This window comes from Quercus suber, unplaced genomic scaffold (genome assembly GCF_002906115.3).
Source record: "Quercus suber isolate HL8 unplaced genomic scaffold, Cork oak 2.0 scaffold_225, whole genome shotgun sequence".
NCBI lineage: Eukaryota > Viridiplantae > Streptophyta > Magnoliopsida > Fagales > Fagaceae > Quercus > Quercus suber.
This window is the reverse complement of record NW_027069683.1, coordinates 832,535-849,369: the sequence shown is the minus strand read 5'-3', so window position 1 is coordinate 849,369 and position 16,835 is coordinate 832,535. Positions and strand designations below refer to the sequence as shown.

Sequence of the window (16,835 nt, the reverse complement as noted above, 5' to 3'; positions counted from 1 at the left end):
CAGACTCTGTCTGGGCGGAATGGGTGTCTAACACCTTCCCATTTCGTAACATAGCCTTCGAATTTAGTGTCTTTGGATAGGTAGACCTAGACTTTATCTTTATTTTTATTTTGGGTAGGTAGTAACTAGGACCCAAAGCCACGTAATTTTTAATTTTTCAAATATGTATTCTTTTTTATTCAATCAATGAAATGGAACAATTCAGTCATGTATTTTGTATTTAGTTTTTCTTATTTTTTTCTATAAAAAAAAAAAAGTGGCGACTCCACACCACTTACCCAAAAAGAGAGGTGTCTTTCAAAGCACTCAAAAATCTCTTTTTTAATAGAGGCACTTTTGCAATCTCTCACAATACATTGTTTAGATCATTAGCTTGTCCATCCATTTTTTGCTGATGTGTTTGTAAAGTAACACATTAGTCTAAAACATGTGTTAGTTGACCCAATTAAATGGTGATACATGGATTGAACTTTTCCATATCAAATAAATAACCTAAAATGTTTTAAATAATTAAAATAAGTTCTTTAAAATTCATTTTTTCTCACTCTTTTTATTTAAAAAATCACATTTTTCCTTCAACAATTGAGTATCCAAAAAAAAAAAAAAAAAAAAAATTCTCAATGTCAAATTCAACCCAAAAAATGTCAGTTAATCCTTACACAACAACAATCAACAAAAAATCAAAAGACAAAGCTAAAACAAAAATCACAACAAAGACCACAAACTGTTTAAGGCATTAGAGAAAGAGAATAAGATAACCAAGAAAGATCAAGGAGTTTATTATTGTTAGTCTATAACAAATAAGACGGATTCAACGTATTATCGCCAAGTGAATTAGGTTTTGACTTTTCTATCTCTCTCTCTCTTCTTCAATCGAAATGTATACCATTCCATGAATCCATTCTCTCACAAAATCAAGTTGAACAAATGTGGTCGTCTACATCATCTTTGGTCAAAATAAATGGTTTAAGACTGTTGTCTATTACGATGGTTTGGCTTTTGAAAGTGTTGGTGCGTTTATGTTTTAGTGGGGCGACTATGGGTTTAGGAAGTGTGTGTTGGCCATCAACCAGGGCTTTAGATGGTGTATGTGGCTAATTGGTGAGATTTTGGGTGAGTGAGTTAGCTTTGGGTTTTGAAGATGTAGGTTCACAATGGTGGATATAGGGTGGCTTAGGGTGTTAGTGGTGGTGATGGAGTCATGGGGTTGTGGGTGAGGAGGGACCTTTGGATCAAGTGGGTTGAGTTCAATGAACATGCTTTGAAGCCAAGTCAAGAGATCGAAGGCCATCATCTTGAGCATTACCCATCAAATCCTTGAGCAATTTGAGCTTATGGGCTACATCAGCCATGTCTGAAGAGAGGTGAGTTTATAGGTATGTGTGAAAGCTATGAATGAGGGAATTTTTTTTTTAGTATATGTAATTTTGTAATTCTGGGAGGGTGAAGTGTAGAAGTTGAATTTATTTTTGTTGTTATTGTTATTGTTATTGTTATTACATTTCCAAATTAAATAGTCTTAGATTCACTCACTTCTGATTTGTTCATCATTGAAGTATCTTAATCTTTCTTTTTTCGCTTCCACTTTTGTTGTTATCATTTTTGATTCCCTGATGAAATAGATTCTTCTTAGACTAGTAGGTGAGTTTTGTCCATCAACCATATTCCTTAATGATCATATTTTTATGTTAAACCAAAACCAATACTTTTCTTATACTTCTTTAAGGGTTTGGGAGTTCAATGTCAACATGGGTTGAATTGGACTTTATCAAGTGTAGAGGAATCAGAAAATCGTTCCAACCTAGTCTTCACCAATTCAGGTCACCAAATTTTCCCTATTTTTCATATATTTCTTTTTCCACAGTATGCATCCTAGTAGGGCTGTCCACATGTCATGTTGGATCGAGTTTGGGCTCAACCTGCACCTGACTTAACTTGATTGGGTGGAGTATATCACAACCTACTGCCAACCGAAGAGGTTGATCAGTTCAAGCAGATTAGGCTTTTAAGGGGAGACAATTGATTTGGTTGGCATCTTAGATCTGAAAAATGGCAAAAATCTAGCAAGATAACGACGAAAATCTGGTGAGATTTCACCAAATCAGGCAAAAATCTCGCAAGATTTGGTGGAAATTTCGTTTAATCTAGGTGAGATCTTGACGGATTTGGAAAATTTAGTCGGAAAACTCTTGTACTAGTAGGTCAATTTTAGGTTTTTGGGAAGGAGACCTGCAACCGACCTGCTAGGGTTGGTTTCTAGAGGAAGAGACTTGCTGCCAACCGCTAGAGTAGTTAGGTTAGGCAGCGGTCAACTTAGGTTCGGTCGAGTTTCTCGAGTTGTTAGGTCTCCAAGTGGGTTGGATAGCCCTACATCCTAATTTTTAGTTTAATAACAATATGAGTTTGTTCTTGTATTTTTTAACATCACACACCACAAAATCCAAGGCTTGTAACACAAAACAAGGAAACACAATATATTTCAGTTGCTATAAATTTATAGTCATAATATATGTAACTATGACACTAATATTATTCAATAAAAAATGAAGCAAGAAGGCCCAAACAAGTTATGTAGTAACTTTAAGAAAATAAAATCTTTGTTCAATTTTTCAAGGGACAAGTAGGCAAAGCTGCTTCTAGCATAAGGTAAAGAAGATTGTGTAGATATTTCAATCCAACTAAATTTTAGTTTCACCTTCATATGTTCTTTATCTCATTATAGAAAGGCCATTAGAGCATTCACATTCAGTGAGCTAAAAAAAAAAATAATGGCATTTAGCACTTCAAAAAGTGAGAGGGAATAGAATGGATAGAGGGAAACAAGCATTTCTCCCTTTTCCCTCATAACCTCAAATTTTCATTTCTCCCAAAAATTGAAATGAATCAGAGGAAAAGGAATTAGGTTTAAAGAAATTTTCACTAAAACTCCCAAAATACTCCTAAACATTCAACCTTTTATTTTAAAATAGAGGTATAATAGTAATGTTGTTAATGATTCTATTTCATTTCTTCTATTTCTTTATTTTAAAGCATCTAAACAAGATTACTTGATTCCATTCAATTCCTTTCTTTTCCATTTTATTTCATTACTTAAATACATTCCAATCTTTTATGATTTACTTGATTCATTCCATGAATCCATTCCTTTATGAACTCCTAAATAACAAAATTGTTTTTCCATTTCCTTCAATAAAACTTTCAAATAAGGGATTGAAAAGAATATTCCAAAATTTTGAGGTTTTGAACTGTTACAAACATTAACACTTTATATATATATATATATGTTGGAGCATTTTAGTATTAAATAATTAAAATGAATAAATGTTACAATAGAAATATTGTAAAGATGTGAGAGTGAATATGGAAGATGAAGAGTTAGTGAAAGTATTTAATCCCACATTGAAAATGAGAGAGACTATTTTGTTCTTTTAAATTGTGGTGATTAATGGACTAATATGAATTATCTTAGATATTGAATCTTTTTACTTAGTCTAAATAGTGTTATGTAATTTTTCTCTTTAAATTAATAAAATTCAAAAGTATTATTCAATTTTTCTGTGTTATTTCCATTATTATTGTGTTTGCACCAATAATATATATATATATATATATATATATAATGTTTAACATATAGAAGAGATAATGGATTATTATTTACACAAAAATGTCACCAACAGAAAAGGAAAAAAAGAAGTCAAATTATATTATAAGGAGAAGGAGACGGAGGGTTGTACTAAGCATTATACTATTAATTAGACCTAGTAAAATTGAATCCGAACACAATAACCCAACCTAATTAGAAAATTTTGACCTAGAGTAAAACAAAGTCAATCTATATCCAACTTGCTTAATTTTGGGCCGGACTGGGTCAACTTATGACTTGACCCAGCCTGTTAATTACGCATCTCAAGTTGATTATCAACTCAATATGTGATTTGATATTCATGTAATATCAATAAAGAGGAAGTTGTAAAAAAAATGTTCTTTAGATTCATTGTGTTTATTATAGTGCAATGTACAACTTTTTTGTTTTATTTTTTTAAAAAAATTAAAAATCTCACTAAAAATTTTTAATAGATGATGATGATGATGATATAGGAATTTTTTAAATTTGAAATAATAATAGAATTATTTAATCTGATTAAGAACAAAAGTATAAAAATATAATGTTAGAAGTAGGGAGAATAAGACTTGAAGTTGGCTCAATAAGTCTAGCAACACAAAAATAGTATCTCAACACATGTTGAGGCAACATGCTGTGATTGATGCAAAATAATATCACTCGTGGACTCGTGTGAAAATAATGTTATACCAATCATAATTTACCCTTTCAGTGAATTGTAAAAAAAAAAAAAATTTGAGGAAACTACATCAGGAACAATAAAGCCCAAACCATAGTATGTTCCTGATAAAGAAAGACCAACCTGTAGCTCGTGTATAATGAGGAAGGTCGATAGTAAAACTTTAACAATAGACATCTCCGGAGGATCCACACATCCTCAGGAACTAGCTGAGAAGCCTACTACCACAGGAAAGTGTTTGGACACAACTATCACCTCTGCATTAATTGCTTCAACCAACCTAACATGGCTAGCATTAAATATTGAATGACTTGCTTGAAATAATGGAAGTCTCACAACAACACACTCAGTCCCAAGAAAAGAGAAGGAAGAGACCTACGATGAGACAAAAAGCCCTTTTTGTCCAGTCGGTTCCCCCATAACGAGGAGAAGAGTTAGTATAAATACTCCTCCCCCTTCTACTAGAGAGGGAGAGAGTAATCTGTAATAGTGAGCTCGGTCAGACTTGACTTGTTGATTATAAAGAAATTTGTAGTTTGTTTATGATATATACTTCGGAGTGGAGTGATTTTTCCTTTCAGTACCAGAAAAAATCGCGTCCACATTCACCTCTTCAACACAATAGAAGTAATATTTTCCTAAATACAACGACAATAGGTTGAGATCTTGTCTGATATTCTATTTTGGCTGGATGGTCAATCGAAAATTGGTCTAGTTGGAATTTGGAAGAGTTACTAGGCAATAGACCTCGCAACTTGAGCTAAGTGGGAAAAACTAGGACGTTCTTCTTTCATTTTTGTGAATTCGAAAATCCTGAAAAACTTGTACATAAGGCCAAGTGTAAATTAAAGAACATTATTATGTAAGTAGGACTTCGTCATGAAGTAAGGTCACACGTAACAAATACTACATGTGTTATTTTAAATTAAAATGTGATATTATTTGTTACTAGTACATTCTCCAATCAGAAAACATAAATTTATTTTCCGTAATTTCAACTCCTACTAACAAAAAATCCTTTGGAAAATAAAGATTGCATAAGAGGCACTAAAAGCTTTCATATATTACCATATATGCTCTAGATATTGAGCAAATTCCTTCTCTCTACCAAAGATTACAGAGCCATGGTCAGCATTTTTAAGGATATTAACCTCTGAATGAGGAGCTTTCATCTTGATGTTGTTGGTGCATTCTATTGGGACAACCTGGTCCCTATCACCATGAATAATACAAATTTTCGTGCCGGCCTTGACCAAAACTGTGAGGTAGCTATCCAAGACTGTTGCTCCACCACATATCACATTATGCATGGTATGCCAACCTGAATGATGGGTGTGTCTGGTCAAATCCATCGCCGTGAAATGGAGATCCCTGGGGGAGGAAAAGAAAGACAAGTTCAAAATAATTGGTCCTAACTAAAGCAAGTAACTAAAACAATGCTGATTGATTGTGGCTAAATCCCTTTCTAATCATGATAAATGCGGTAGTTACCTTTTCCCAGTAATTAGCTTCAACATTTTCTCCCATGTCCTGTGGTTTCGGCAAATCAGAAAACAAACACATCGACCCAAGTGCTCATACCATGTCATAACCGATGAACCAAACAACAATGGCGGCCACAAACTCTTTTCGGCAAGTTTATTAAGCGCAATTGAACTTCCTCCATCTTTAGTAGTAAAGAAAGGCTAACAATAAAAAACCACAGAAAGATCTAAGCAAGATATAAAATTGTTTCTCTTTTCACCTAGATATATTGACAAATATGAGACACAGAACAAAGAATATATCCAAATATGTTTAGAAAGCTAGACTATATTTTCACACTCAATGCACATTTGACGTTTGCTGATTGAACACTAAAGCAGACAAAACTTAGTTAATGATGTTGGACATCACAATGTTGCAGAAGAAACTGTTAAGTGATTCCAGAAAATTATAGAAGTTTAATTTAGTAGCACACATATCTACCATGTAATATTATGCACTTACAGGTGCTACAAGGGTGACCGATTTTACTGAGTTTGAGTGCTTTGCAGCTAAGGCTAACGCAATTATACATCCCATGGAGTGGCCAACTAAATGAAATGAATCCAATGCAAATGGATAGATCACAGATTTTTCAATCATTTCGATATGATCTTTCAAAGTGTATGAACAATCCCTTGGCTTTGGGCTTCTTCCAAATCCCAGAAGGTCAACAGCAAACAGCCTATAATTGCGGTTTTTGGGTTCAGAAATATATGGAAACACTGTTTCTGTCCAAAATGAGGAGGAGCAAAGGAATCCATGCAAGAATATCACATTCTCAGTTGGCTTTACCCTGCAATCGTCAATGGTCGCTGTCAAACATAAAGCTATAAACACATTAGTAAAATCTTATGTTACATTTGACAGAAACATATACCATTCATACTCAACAATCAACCCAAAATTATGTAAAGGTGTGTACTCCTTTGCCCCTTCCTAATTCAACCATCTACATCTATCTCGAAGAAGGAATAAGTGATAAATTATCGATTATCTAAAGGTTTTACTGTTTAAGCTGTTAATAAATAGTAAATTTAACTGTTTATCCAATAATTTCATAGCCGGAGTCAGGGCAACCAAATTGCTTTGTAGTGTTACGTTTAGGTTCTTCAATAATCTGGTAAAAAAAAAACCATAATGATGCTCCATTTGGTTCTAAGTGAGGTAATAAAATAAGGGGGAAAAAAAAAAAACCTAGTTCACACACCCTATCATACAGTCTTAGGTACACACTCAAATAATTGCACATAAATCGTGGCTTCAGTTTGAATGTGTGACAGTGTGTAATAAACACCACCCATTTCAACTATAGCCTATGTTCACAAATAATATCACACCTGCTTAGGTGGCAAGTTTTTAATAGTATGTATAAAAAATGATATTAATATTAGGTTCAAATGAGAATCGATAAAAAGTTTTCCAACATAATTATTGTGAAAATTATTGTGTTTAACCCAAAAAAAAAAAAAAATTATTATATTTGTAGCATTGGTCTATCAAATACATGGTGAGAAATTCTAGGACAACTGCTTTATTTTCCATACTCTGATGTGATAAGAGTGAGTGATAACAAAGAAATAAGTGATAGACATCTACGTACCGCATCCAAATTGTGGTCCTAAAACAAATGGTATTGAACTAGTCATTCTTACAGTGCGACGAAACCAATCGTGAACTTAGTAATAAAAGTTCTTCCTCGTCAACCAACAAAATTGCCACAAATTTGAATTCACCAAATATTTTAGTTAATTAAAGGGAAATTGACAAATGGGTGAATTTTCAAATTACCTTTTGAAGGCTCCCTCACAACAACATGAAGCTTTTGATGATCACCATTCTTCATCCAAGAAACACAGGATTCACACCCACAATCAGACCATCTATTGACCACCACTTCTCCACCAACAACACCTCCTCTTTTCTTGGAATTCTCCCGTATTCTTGCGAACCCAAGAAACCCCATTTCCCTGAAAACGTTTTTCCTCCCATACAAAGTTTCTGACAGTTGGAGTTCGTCATCACCAACCAATTCTCCTTTCTTTTCACAGTAACATGGAGCGGCCTTCCCTTCAAAGCACTCATCAAGAATCCTAAATACTATGCAAAAAAAATTGTCAAGAAAATCAAGGATGAGGAAAACGATGACTGTGATGAGTTTTCCAGGAGATTTTATTAGCCATTTCGCTGAGAAAACCGGTGGAGTAGTCATAATGGGGATGGGAATGGGAAAGAGAAAGTGGAAGCCTCGAGAGACAGCAGAGATGTGCAGGTTTTATATATATATATATATATAGAGAGAGAGAGAGAGAGAGAAGAAAGCATGGTATGGTATCCATTTTGTAATGGGTAGAAAGGAAAGCTGTGACAAATGTTGAGCCACGTCGAGTCGAATGAGAATCCTCAATCCCGTGGTCGGGAAGGAAATTGTCATGTTCGGTATGGAAACAGAAGCTACGTACACTCTTGTCTGTCTTCTCGAATAAATCCATATTTCGATCGGCTTAACTCGCTACGCTAAGACTTCATAGCTATACGCATGATATTAATTTTGTGATCATTTGGTTGGATGTGTCTTGCGCGCGAATCGGAATTTAATAAATAAAGGGTAAATTACAAAAGAAGTTTATGAGTTTGACAATTTGATAATTGCTCTTTATCGATTATCATCTAGTCTAAGATACCAATTGGGACAACACTAGTGGAGCTAAGTGAAGTGTGTGTAGTAGTGTTAGAATAGTAAAGGGCAAAGATAGAATTTCTGTGGTTCCCAAGAGTGCTCTTTTGCTAGTTTTATGGAAGTTGTTACCAGAAGTTTTTGCTATGGTTAGGGCTTGGTCAATAGAGGTTTTTTAAAATTTGTAATTTTCTATTAGTGATTTAGTGTTATTAATAGATAGACTAAATCTTAATTTTCCTGTTTCATAAAAAAAATAATAATAAAAAAATAAATAATAGTGTTGATTGGATTTTCTCCAATACTCAAGAAATGGAAAGTGTCATTTCTCTTATGTTTTTAGGAAAAAATGTCATTTTCCAAAACTCCAAGAGTGATTTTTGTAATTTAATCTAAATAAATTTAGAGTATTAAACCTCGTTAGTGACTTATTTGATTATATTACAGGGGTCACCCTCTTTGGCCCCATATGAATTATAGCTTCAAATCAAAGTTCTATTTGAAGAATTCAGGGCGAAATGACCAACTTTTGAATTTTATCTGAATTCTCCAACACATAGACAGTTAACAGGAGACACATTTTTTCTTTCCTGGCTCTTTTTAATTTGAAAGATAATTCACATAAAAAAAAAAAAAAAATTGAAAGATATTATTTCTGGCCCTGGGATACCATCTTTCAAGCCAATTTCCGAAGACCCTTTTAGTGCTCTCACCATGATAATTTGTGGGTTTTAGTAAAGAGAAGGATGAGAAATTATTTATGGTACATGGAGTTAGCCCACAACTATACAATAGTCTAAGTTTACCTAAGACACTTGATCAAAAGTAGATATCGCAAACATCAAAATTATTATTCACATTGTAATAAAATGTTTAGAAGGTATTCCAATATAATTTTGAGGAACAAAATTTGGCAGGTAATTATCTCACTTTCAAGAACAAAACCATACAAAAATTCCATGAGTTTCAGCTGTCATCAGTTTCCTTCTTCACGGGATCAGAGCTCACTGTTGGTAGATTTCTTCTGTACTGAGGAGATGTCAACCTCCTCTCCAATGGCGTTTTCCTCTTACTGACGACAAACCTGTTCACACCCTTCCGCATCGGCATTATTGATGGAAAATCCTCATCAGGTATCTGACTCAGCTCTGAGATATCCTTAATCTGAGCAACACGCCGAAACCACCTTTCTGCCTTGGCCTCCTCTGATAGGTCGAGAGGGTTTGGTTCCTTCACCAATGACCCCTCCAAGCTCTTTCCAGTCCAGCTCTCTCTAGCATTCCGATTTTCAGATGGTTGAGGTGAATTTGTCAAAATTGGTGTATCACCAGTATTCTCCTTCTCAGGATACCAACTGTTCACATTGTCATTGCTATTAGACTTTGCATTGACATAAGTCTCTGTTGAATTTCCAGTGGTTGGGTCCCTGTAAACAGCACTTGTTTTACTCTCATTCAAGTTCTCTCCAGAAGCTTTTGCATTCCAGTTCTTCAAACTGATCTGTGGATTTCCTGTCTGTTGAACACTATTATTCTCTGCCATGGCAGAAACTGAAGAAGTTTCCTCAGCAGCTTTATTGGCCAAATCTGCCCCATCCGACTCTGGTTTGTCCTTTTTAGCAAAGTAGTCAGGTGGGAAGGGTACAAAGGGGACAAAATCAGTACTGTTACCTTGCTCCATGGCCATACGTCTCTTGTAAGCTGGAGAAGTTAAAGAACGATCTTTCTTTTTGCTGACTACAAATCGGTTCTCTCCTTTACGCATTGGCATGATCTCAGGGAAGTCCTCATCTGAAATTGCACTAGCTAGATCTGTAACATTATGCAGCTCTGCTACCTTCTTGAACCACCTTTCAGATTTTTCAGCTTGTGCTTTCTCCATATCATTTCTCTCATTCTGACTCACTAGATTCTCAGAGTGCTGTGAACTGCCTCCCGATTTATCAGGCACACTGCTCCCAGAAGCATTGCCTGTCCACTCAATAGCGTTTGAAGCAACAGATTTCTGCTTGTCTCTCGCTGCCTGATCAATCCCCTCTATTTTCGAATTTTCAGGCTTCTTGGCAAACATATCTGAAGGCAATGGTACAAATGGAACAAAATTGGAATTGCTTCCTCTGGGGAGTCCATACTGTCTAGAAGCTGAACCAGAGATAAGCTGGGGACTATCTGATCCAGTATATTCTCCAGCAGGTGTACTCTTATTATTAGATTCAGAAACGGCAGATGTACGGTCAAGAATTGCATCTAAATTGCGATTGATTGTCATGTTCGCACCTGCATCTTGGGAATCGTTACCCTCAGGAGTACCATCTTTACCCAAGTTTCTTCGGTACTGAGCATTGGCCAGCCGCCTCTCCAAAGGTGTCTTCCTTGTGCTCACAACAAATCTATTAACCCCTTTTCTCAATGGCATTATTTCAGGAAAATCTTCATCTGTTATGGCACTGCTCATGTCAGAAGTACTATCCAGCTGGGAAACCTTGCTGAACCACCGCTGTGCCTTCTCTTCATTAGCAGCCAACCTGCTATCAATGTCAACCTTATTACCATTTCTAAATCCTACTCCTGAAGTGGTGTTGGTGGTACCAAAAGAGACTTCTCCAGGCCGCTTACAGTCGCACCTTAAGCATACCATGTTCCTCCCGTAATTAAAGAAATCACATCTGAAAAGGGATAAGTAAAAATTAAAGTTCATCATTTGCCATCACACCAGAGGCAGAGGAGAAACAAAGTAAAGGGGTTATACTCACTGAGGACACTCCCACTCTCCACCAGTCAACTCTCTCTTTGGTCGTGTCTCCTCACATTCAAGGCATTTCATGTTTCTTGCAAAGTTCATGAAACTACACCTGCTTGATAGAGATAATAAAATAAGTGTCACTTATCAAAGAAGTTGGCATATGATAATTAAAACTACTGATATACATATTTTCCCATCAATTAGCAAAAATGCCAGTAAATTAGCTAGAAAACAACCTTCCTTAAATCAAAAAACTTTAGGCCATTAAAAGGACTCTACCTCTGGCAAATCCAATCACCTCTTTTCATTTCAATCTTTTGCCCTACAGGCCTTGATGTTTGTCCAAATCTGTCAGGAGACTGATTTTGTAAGGCCACAAAAGAGTTTGATTCTGAATTGCTATAGCTAAACTTAGCGAATTCGCTCAATAGAGTCCGGACAGATGATTCAACAAGTTCACCATTGTCAAAATTGCTTCTCTCGGAAGTAACAGATGGATTGCTGGCATAACTCAATATAAATTTCATCAAATCAACAGTATGCGCTATATCTGTATCCAATACCTATAAATTGACAGACAATTGAAGAGCAAGGAAAAAAATTACTTTAGTGACTGCAACTTTCAAATACTTAAGAGAACTGAACTTTTCAGTATTAGTGTCCAAAACCAAAAATTAGAAAATAATTATAAGAGTGGAAAATCTTATAATTTGTGATTTTTTTCAACATGAGATGTAAGAATAATCACAATGCATGTGTAAGAATAATCACAATGCATGTATAACACATAATATCCACATATTTTCCATATAATCTAGACTCAACATCATAAATGCACCAAAGTATAGGTTTGAAGAGGGATAATTGTAGAACACCACATTCTTATTATATTTTTATCCCCACAATTTATTTTATTTGATTACTTTATATATATTCAGGTTCAAGTTACAACTGGTGTAACACCCCAAGTTTTACACTTTTTTTTTTTTTTTTTGCATTGTTGATTTCATTGCATCCAACTGCAATAAAGTCATTGCTTTGTGTCATTTAACTCTGTGAAAGTTCTATGCTGCTATTGCTTCTCATAACTAGAGAGAAAAAAAAAAGAAAAAAAAAAGGGAGAGATAGAGAGAGACAGAGAAATTAAAGGAAAAGAACAGCTCAATGACTGTTCTCACTAAACTGGAAAAGCAATTGCCATTTACAAGGATATGAGAGAGAGAGAGAGAGAGAGCGCAGAGGAAAGTAGGGAATTTTGGGGTGCCTTTACCACCATTGGTTGCAATGGAAATCAAAGGTGCAAAAAATGTGTAAAACTTGGGGTGTAACACCAGGTGTTATTTGAGCCAAACCATACATTGATTGGCAAGTTACACACATTGTGGGGCTTGAACCCCTGACATCCTCGTCCATTCTACTATTACAAGGAAATGAGGAGTCATTTGAGTTAGAGCTCATTGGTTACTTTGGATTATTATTCAAATTTGTCAATGAGTTCTAGCTGCACATTCTTTTTTATTAGTGATAAATCGTATTATCCAAAAATAAGTGGTAAATTATTTATTGACATTGTATTTAGAGGCAAAGACAGAAGAACTAGGAGGCATATTTGGCTGTTGAGAACTGACCATTTAAGAATCAGAAGAGGTGGCAAGAATAAAATGTAATATAAGGAAGAAAATAGTAGTCCAAGTTTTGCTTGTGCCCTAGTTTACAGTTATCAGCAAAATTATATTGCTAAGTTAATACCTAACACAGTTAAATACTTAGCTTGCATTATATTAACTTTCAGATTCAAAAGATGCAGATATCCATTTCTCTTTTAGTTAATTGGTCTACATTTTGGAAAAGTTAAGGTTCACTTAGTGTTTGATGAAGCAGAACCAGCCGCTCTTCGAAGAAATAGCAAGCAGGAAAATTTATAAAGTTTTCATGGGCAATGGAATCTGTAGTGATAACAGAGCTCCTGGAATAGTAGATTGAATCCAAAACAAGCACATAAAATGGGCAAGTATGTTTCATATGTGGGGTAGAAAGGTTGTTAGACAGCTCTGATTCACCTCCGACAGGCTGACATATTTTAATAAGTAAAAAAATGATAGTTGACATGATATTCAAAAAAGATTTCACAGGTTTCCCAAGCAAAACGAAAACCATTTGTATTTTGTTAAATGGTCATCAATAGGCTTATGTTCCCAAATTTGAGGAAATGAACAGTAGCTAATTTAAAAATATAGTTCAATCCTACTAAAAATACCCTCAGGGTGCGTTTGTGTAAGGCTTATTGCATTTGCGTTTTCCTAAGTTGCGTTTTTGGCTGGTCCAAGGCACTGTTCATGGACTAGCCAAGTGCAAATTGCATGTGAACAGTAAATTTGAACCATAAAAAAATTTTACTACAGTATTTTAAGTAAAATAAGCGGTATCCAAACGCACACTCAATGAATGCATTATCTTTCAAAATCATCATACAAAACTAGTGGTGCTTTTCCTAATTCAGGTAAAACTAGTGTTTATAGCCTATAAGAGCGAATCAAATCTTTTTTTTTTTTTTTTTTCCTTTTCCTATTGATGTTCTTTAGACGCACAAAGTGTTGATATGCATTGAATCTTTCGCTCACTTGCATTATATAGGATCGTAATCCAACACTACAACACGACTAGTCTTTGATTTCCTAAGCCATAACAACTTTTGCAGTTACATTATTAGTAAGTATTAAACCACAACAAATTTCACAAATGTTGAGGTGGCAGGTTGTGATTGATGTACAATAGAAGTCATGTCAATGGTGGTCCCACTTAAAAAAAATGATGTTGCACTAATCACCATTTTATTTTTAATAATTCATTAGTTACAACAATAGGGCAGGGCAGGCGAAATTTGAACACTGGTGGGTGCGAGTTGAGCTACAAGCTCTTGGCTAATCACAAATTTGTTGTGTTGGTAGTATTGTCGAAACTTTACTAAAGCCTATTGGTATGTACACAGCCAATGTCAGAATTGGACAATCAATATTCAAGAACAGCGCAGAAAATAAATTTATTTTAATAAACAACAAGAGATTTTACCAACTGAGCTCAAAACACTACCCAAAGTTTAAGCAAATGAAATTTCCAAACTCACATTGCCCAAAAACGATCTCATCCTCCTCACTGACTCCTCACCATTCTTGAACAGAAATGGCGACCCATTTTCAACCACCACCGCAATATCTCTTCTGGAAAGCAAACTGAACAAGCCAAAGCAAAGCAAAGCAAAATATAAATAAACATTTAAAGAAAACGAGGATGAGAATAAATTAGAAGAACAGACCCCAAGATGTTTGGATTTTGACGAGCAAAAGCCAAGCAAGCAGTGGCGGCGCGCACAAAGTCATCGGGCAAACCACCGGGCGCCACGAATTCATCTTCGGCGGAAAACCCATATCCAGTTGAGCGAGAGAGTGAGAGATGATGAAGAAGGGTGGACCATTCGGGCCATGGGTGAGAGTTAGGAGGAGAGTGATCGGTTCTGAGGGCGGCGGAGCGGGTGTGGAGTTGTTGTTGTTGTTGTTGTTTGATTGGGAAAGAGGGAGAGAGGGTGAGTGGGTGGTAGTGGAAGTGAGAGAGGAGTTTGTGTTGGTGGCGGAGGAGGAGGAGGCGGTGGTGGTGGTGGTGGTGGTGGAGGAGTAGAGGAAAGGAATTTGTAGTGTTGAGAAGAGTGAGAAACCGGGTGGCGCCGCCACTCATTTTTAAGGCCGGAAATGTATGCGTGAGCGCTGCAGCGGAGCCAGAGGGTGGGATTATTTTGGCTTGGGGGGCAGGGTTTTGTTTTCGAGGTGTGTGGGTATGAGTGTCAGACTGTCAGTATTTACAAGAGTGGTGGATATCTGCCCAAGTCACTTCTAACTTCTATTTCAGCCAAAATCAGGGCTCCTTCCTAGCCAAGTGGGAAAATTACCTTCACCCTAAAGTTAAATTTAAAAGGAATATATATTTTTCACAACCATTCAGTAAATTCAATTAACTGGATTAATAAAATTTATTACACCAAAATAAATTAGAGTTTTAAGCATGACAAAAGCATTCGCCATATAATGGATGATATAGATTTAAATTCTACCATATTTTTTTTATATAAATATTTTCAAACAACAATTTTTAGTTTTTAAAAACATGTACCAAACGGGATGAAAATGTCTAAAACTAGTACACACATGCTCTTCTATTTAATTTGAAATACCTAAAATACTAAGAATTAATAGTACCATACTACCATTACTAATGATGATAAATAAGGCCATCAAATATAGGACTTGTTGTCTTAGAAGAACTCCCACATAGAAAGAAGAATTAATTTTTCTTTATTTCTTGCTTTCCAATTCAAAAACCATTTGTTTTAATTAAAGAGTATTTTAAAATTCAGTATGAATTTTGATCTTCTTTCTTTTCTTTTCTTTTTTCTTTTTTTTTTCTTTTCGTTTTCAATGGGTTGTGGAGAGATTTGTCATTGCAAGTCTTTTGGTGCTTTATAAACCTTACATTGTTATTCTAAATTTATCACTTATGTAAGGGGGTTGTCACTTTTTTTTTTTTTTCAAATCTCAAGGGAGGTAAGTATTTTTTTTTTTCCCTTTAGGTTTATGATGGAGAAGAAGTGACAATAAGAACTCGATTGAGAACTTCAAGCTACAAAGAAGTAGAGCAAGTGATATTTGCAATTTTCGTGTTTCATATTTAATACTTTATATTTATATTTGGATATTTAATTAAAGAAATGCTAAGATGACTAAAAGCATAAACCAAATTGTAAGACCATTTTGAAATGGGGATGAAAACAATATCAATTTTATGGTTAGATTGGTGGCACCAATTGGTTTTTTATATGCCAAATAGGAGAGTAGCCAGGATTTTTGTTTGGGGAGATTATGATACCATTATATTAGCCAAGATAAATTATTACACACATGTAGGTTTGTCCATGGGTCAAGTTGGGTTTGTGCTCAATTCGGACTCGACTCAACCACTTTGGATGAGGAAGACTGGAACACAACACTGATCCATGAAGGGATGTTAGTTCAAACTACTCGTGTCTTGTTAGGTGGCAATCAAATGTCAATTAGAGTTGGCTAAAAGGTGAGGAGAGTAAATTTTGTTGGATATGTGATGATCTTGTCAAACCTGTTCGAGAAACCCTTAAATCTGATTAAAATGGTAGCAGTATTGATGAAATTTGACTAGGATTTTGTGGAGGATTGCAAAGAAACCCTTATATTGGTGGAGAATGACGAAGTTTGATAGTAGAGATCAGTCAAATCGGTTTGAATCAATTTTGCTTGCAATGACTTGTCACTTGACCTAGAAGCTGTCTAGTTTCAAAGGATAGGACCACAATTGATTGTTGCATTGAGCAAATCAGTTGAGTTTTGGATCAAACCCGGTTGATTCCATCAATTTGTCAGTTGCCAATCAGTTCCGGACAGCGTTACACACATGCATGTGTTATATATATTAATGACTCGTCACTCGACCTAGAAGCTGTCTAGTTTCAAAGGATAGGACCACAATTGATCGCTGCATCAAGCAAATCAGTCGAGTTTTGGATCAGGCCT

The 16,835-nt window shown here is 35.4% G+C and overlaps 2 protein-coding genes across 3 annotated transcripts; both read right to left on the bottom strand.

The window, feature by feature from the left end:
• Positions 1 to 5,265: 5,265 nt before the first annotated feature.
• LOC112007496 (probable lysophospholipase BODYGUARD 4) lies at positions 5,266 to 8,143 on the bottom strand. Of its 2 annotated transcripts, none has more exons than XM_024039854.2 (4): positions 7,617 to 8,143; positions 6,291 to 6,655; positions 5,793 to 5,986; positions 5,266 to 5,672 (listed from the first exon to the last, which is right to left on the bottom strand). In XM_024039854.2, the coding sequence occupies exons 1-4, from the start codon at positions 8,035 to 8,037 to the stop codon at positions 5,366 to 5,368; spliced, it is 1,287 nt and encodes a 428-aa protein (XP_023895622.1). In that variant the 5' UTR covers positions 8,038 to 8,143; the 3' UTR covers positions 5,266 to 5,365. The 2 variants fall into 2 exon arrangements, with proteins under 2 accessions (XP_023895622.1, XP_023895623.1); XM_024039855.2 differs by having other exon boundaries at positions 6,291 to 6,640; positions 7,617 to 8,141.
• A 1,189-nt stretch (positions 8,144 to 9,332) lies between these two features.
• LOC112007495 (zinc finger protein VAR3, chloroplastic) lies at positions 9,333 to 15,151 on the bottom strand. Its single transcript, XM_024039853.2, has 5 exons — positions 14,558 to 15,151; positions 14,369 to 14,474; positions 11,524 to 11,807; positions 11,255 to 11,353; positions 9,333 to 11,167 (listed from the first exon to the last, which is right to left on the bottom strand). The coding sequence occupies exons 1-5, from the start codon at positions 14,971 to 14,973 to the stop codon at positions 9,469 to 9,471; spliced, it is 2,604 nt and encodes an 867-aa protein (XP_023895621.2). The 5' UTR covers positions 14,974 to 15,151; the 3' UTR covers positions 9,333 to 9,468.
• Between the last annotated feature and the right edge of the window lie 1,684 nt (positions 15,152 to 16,835).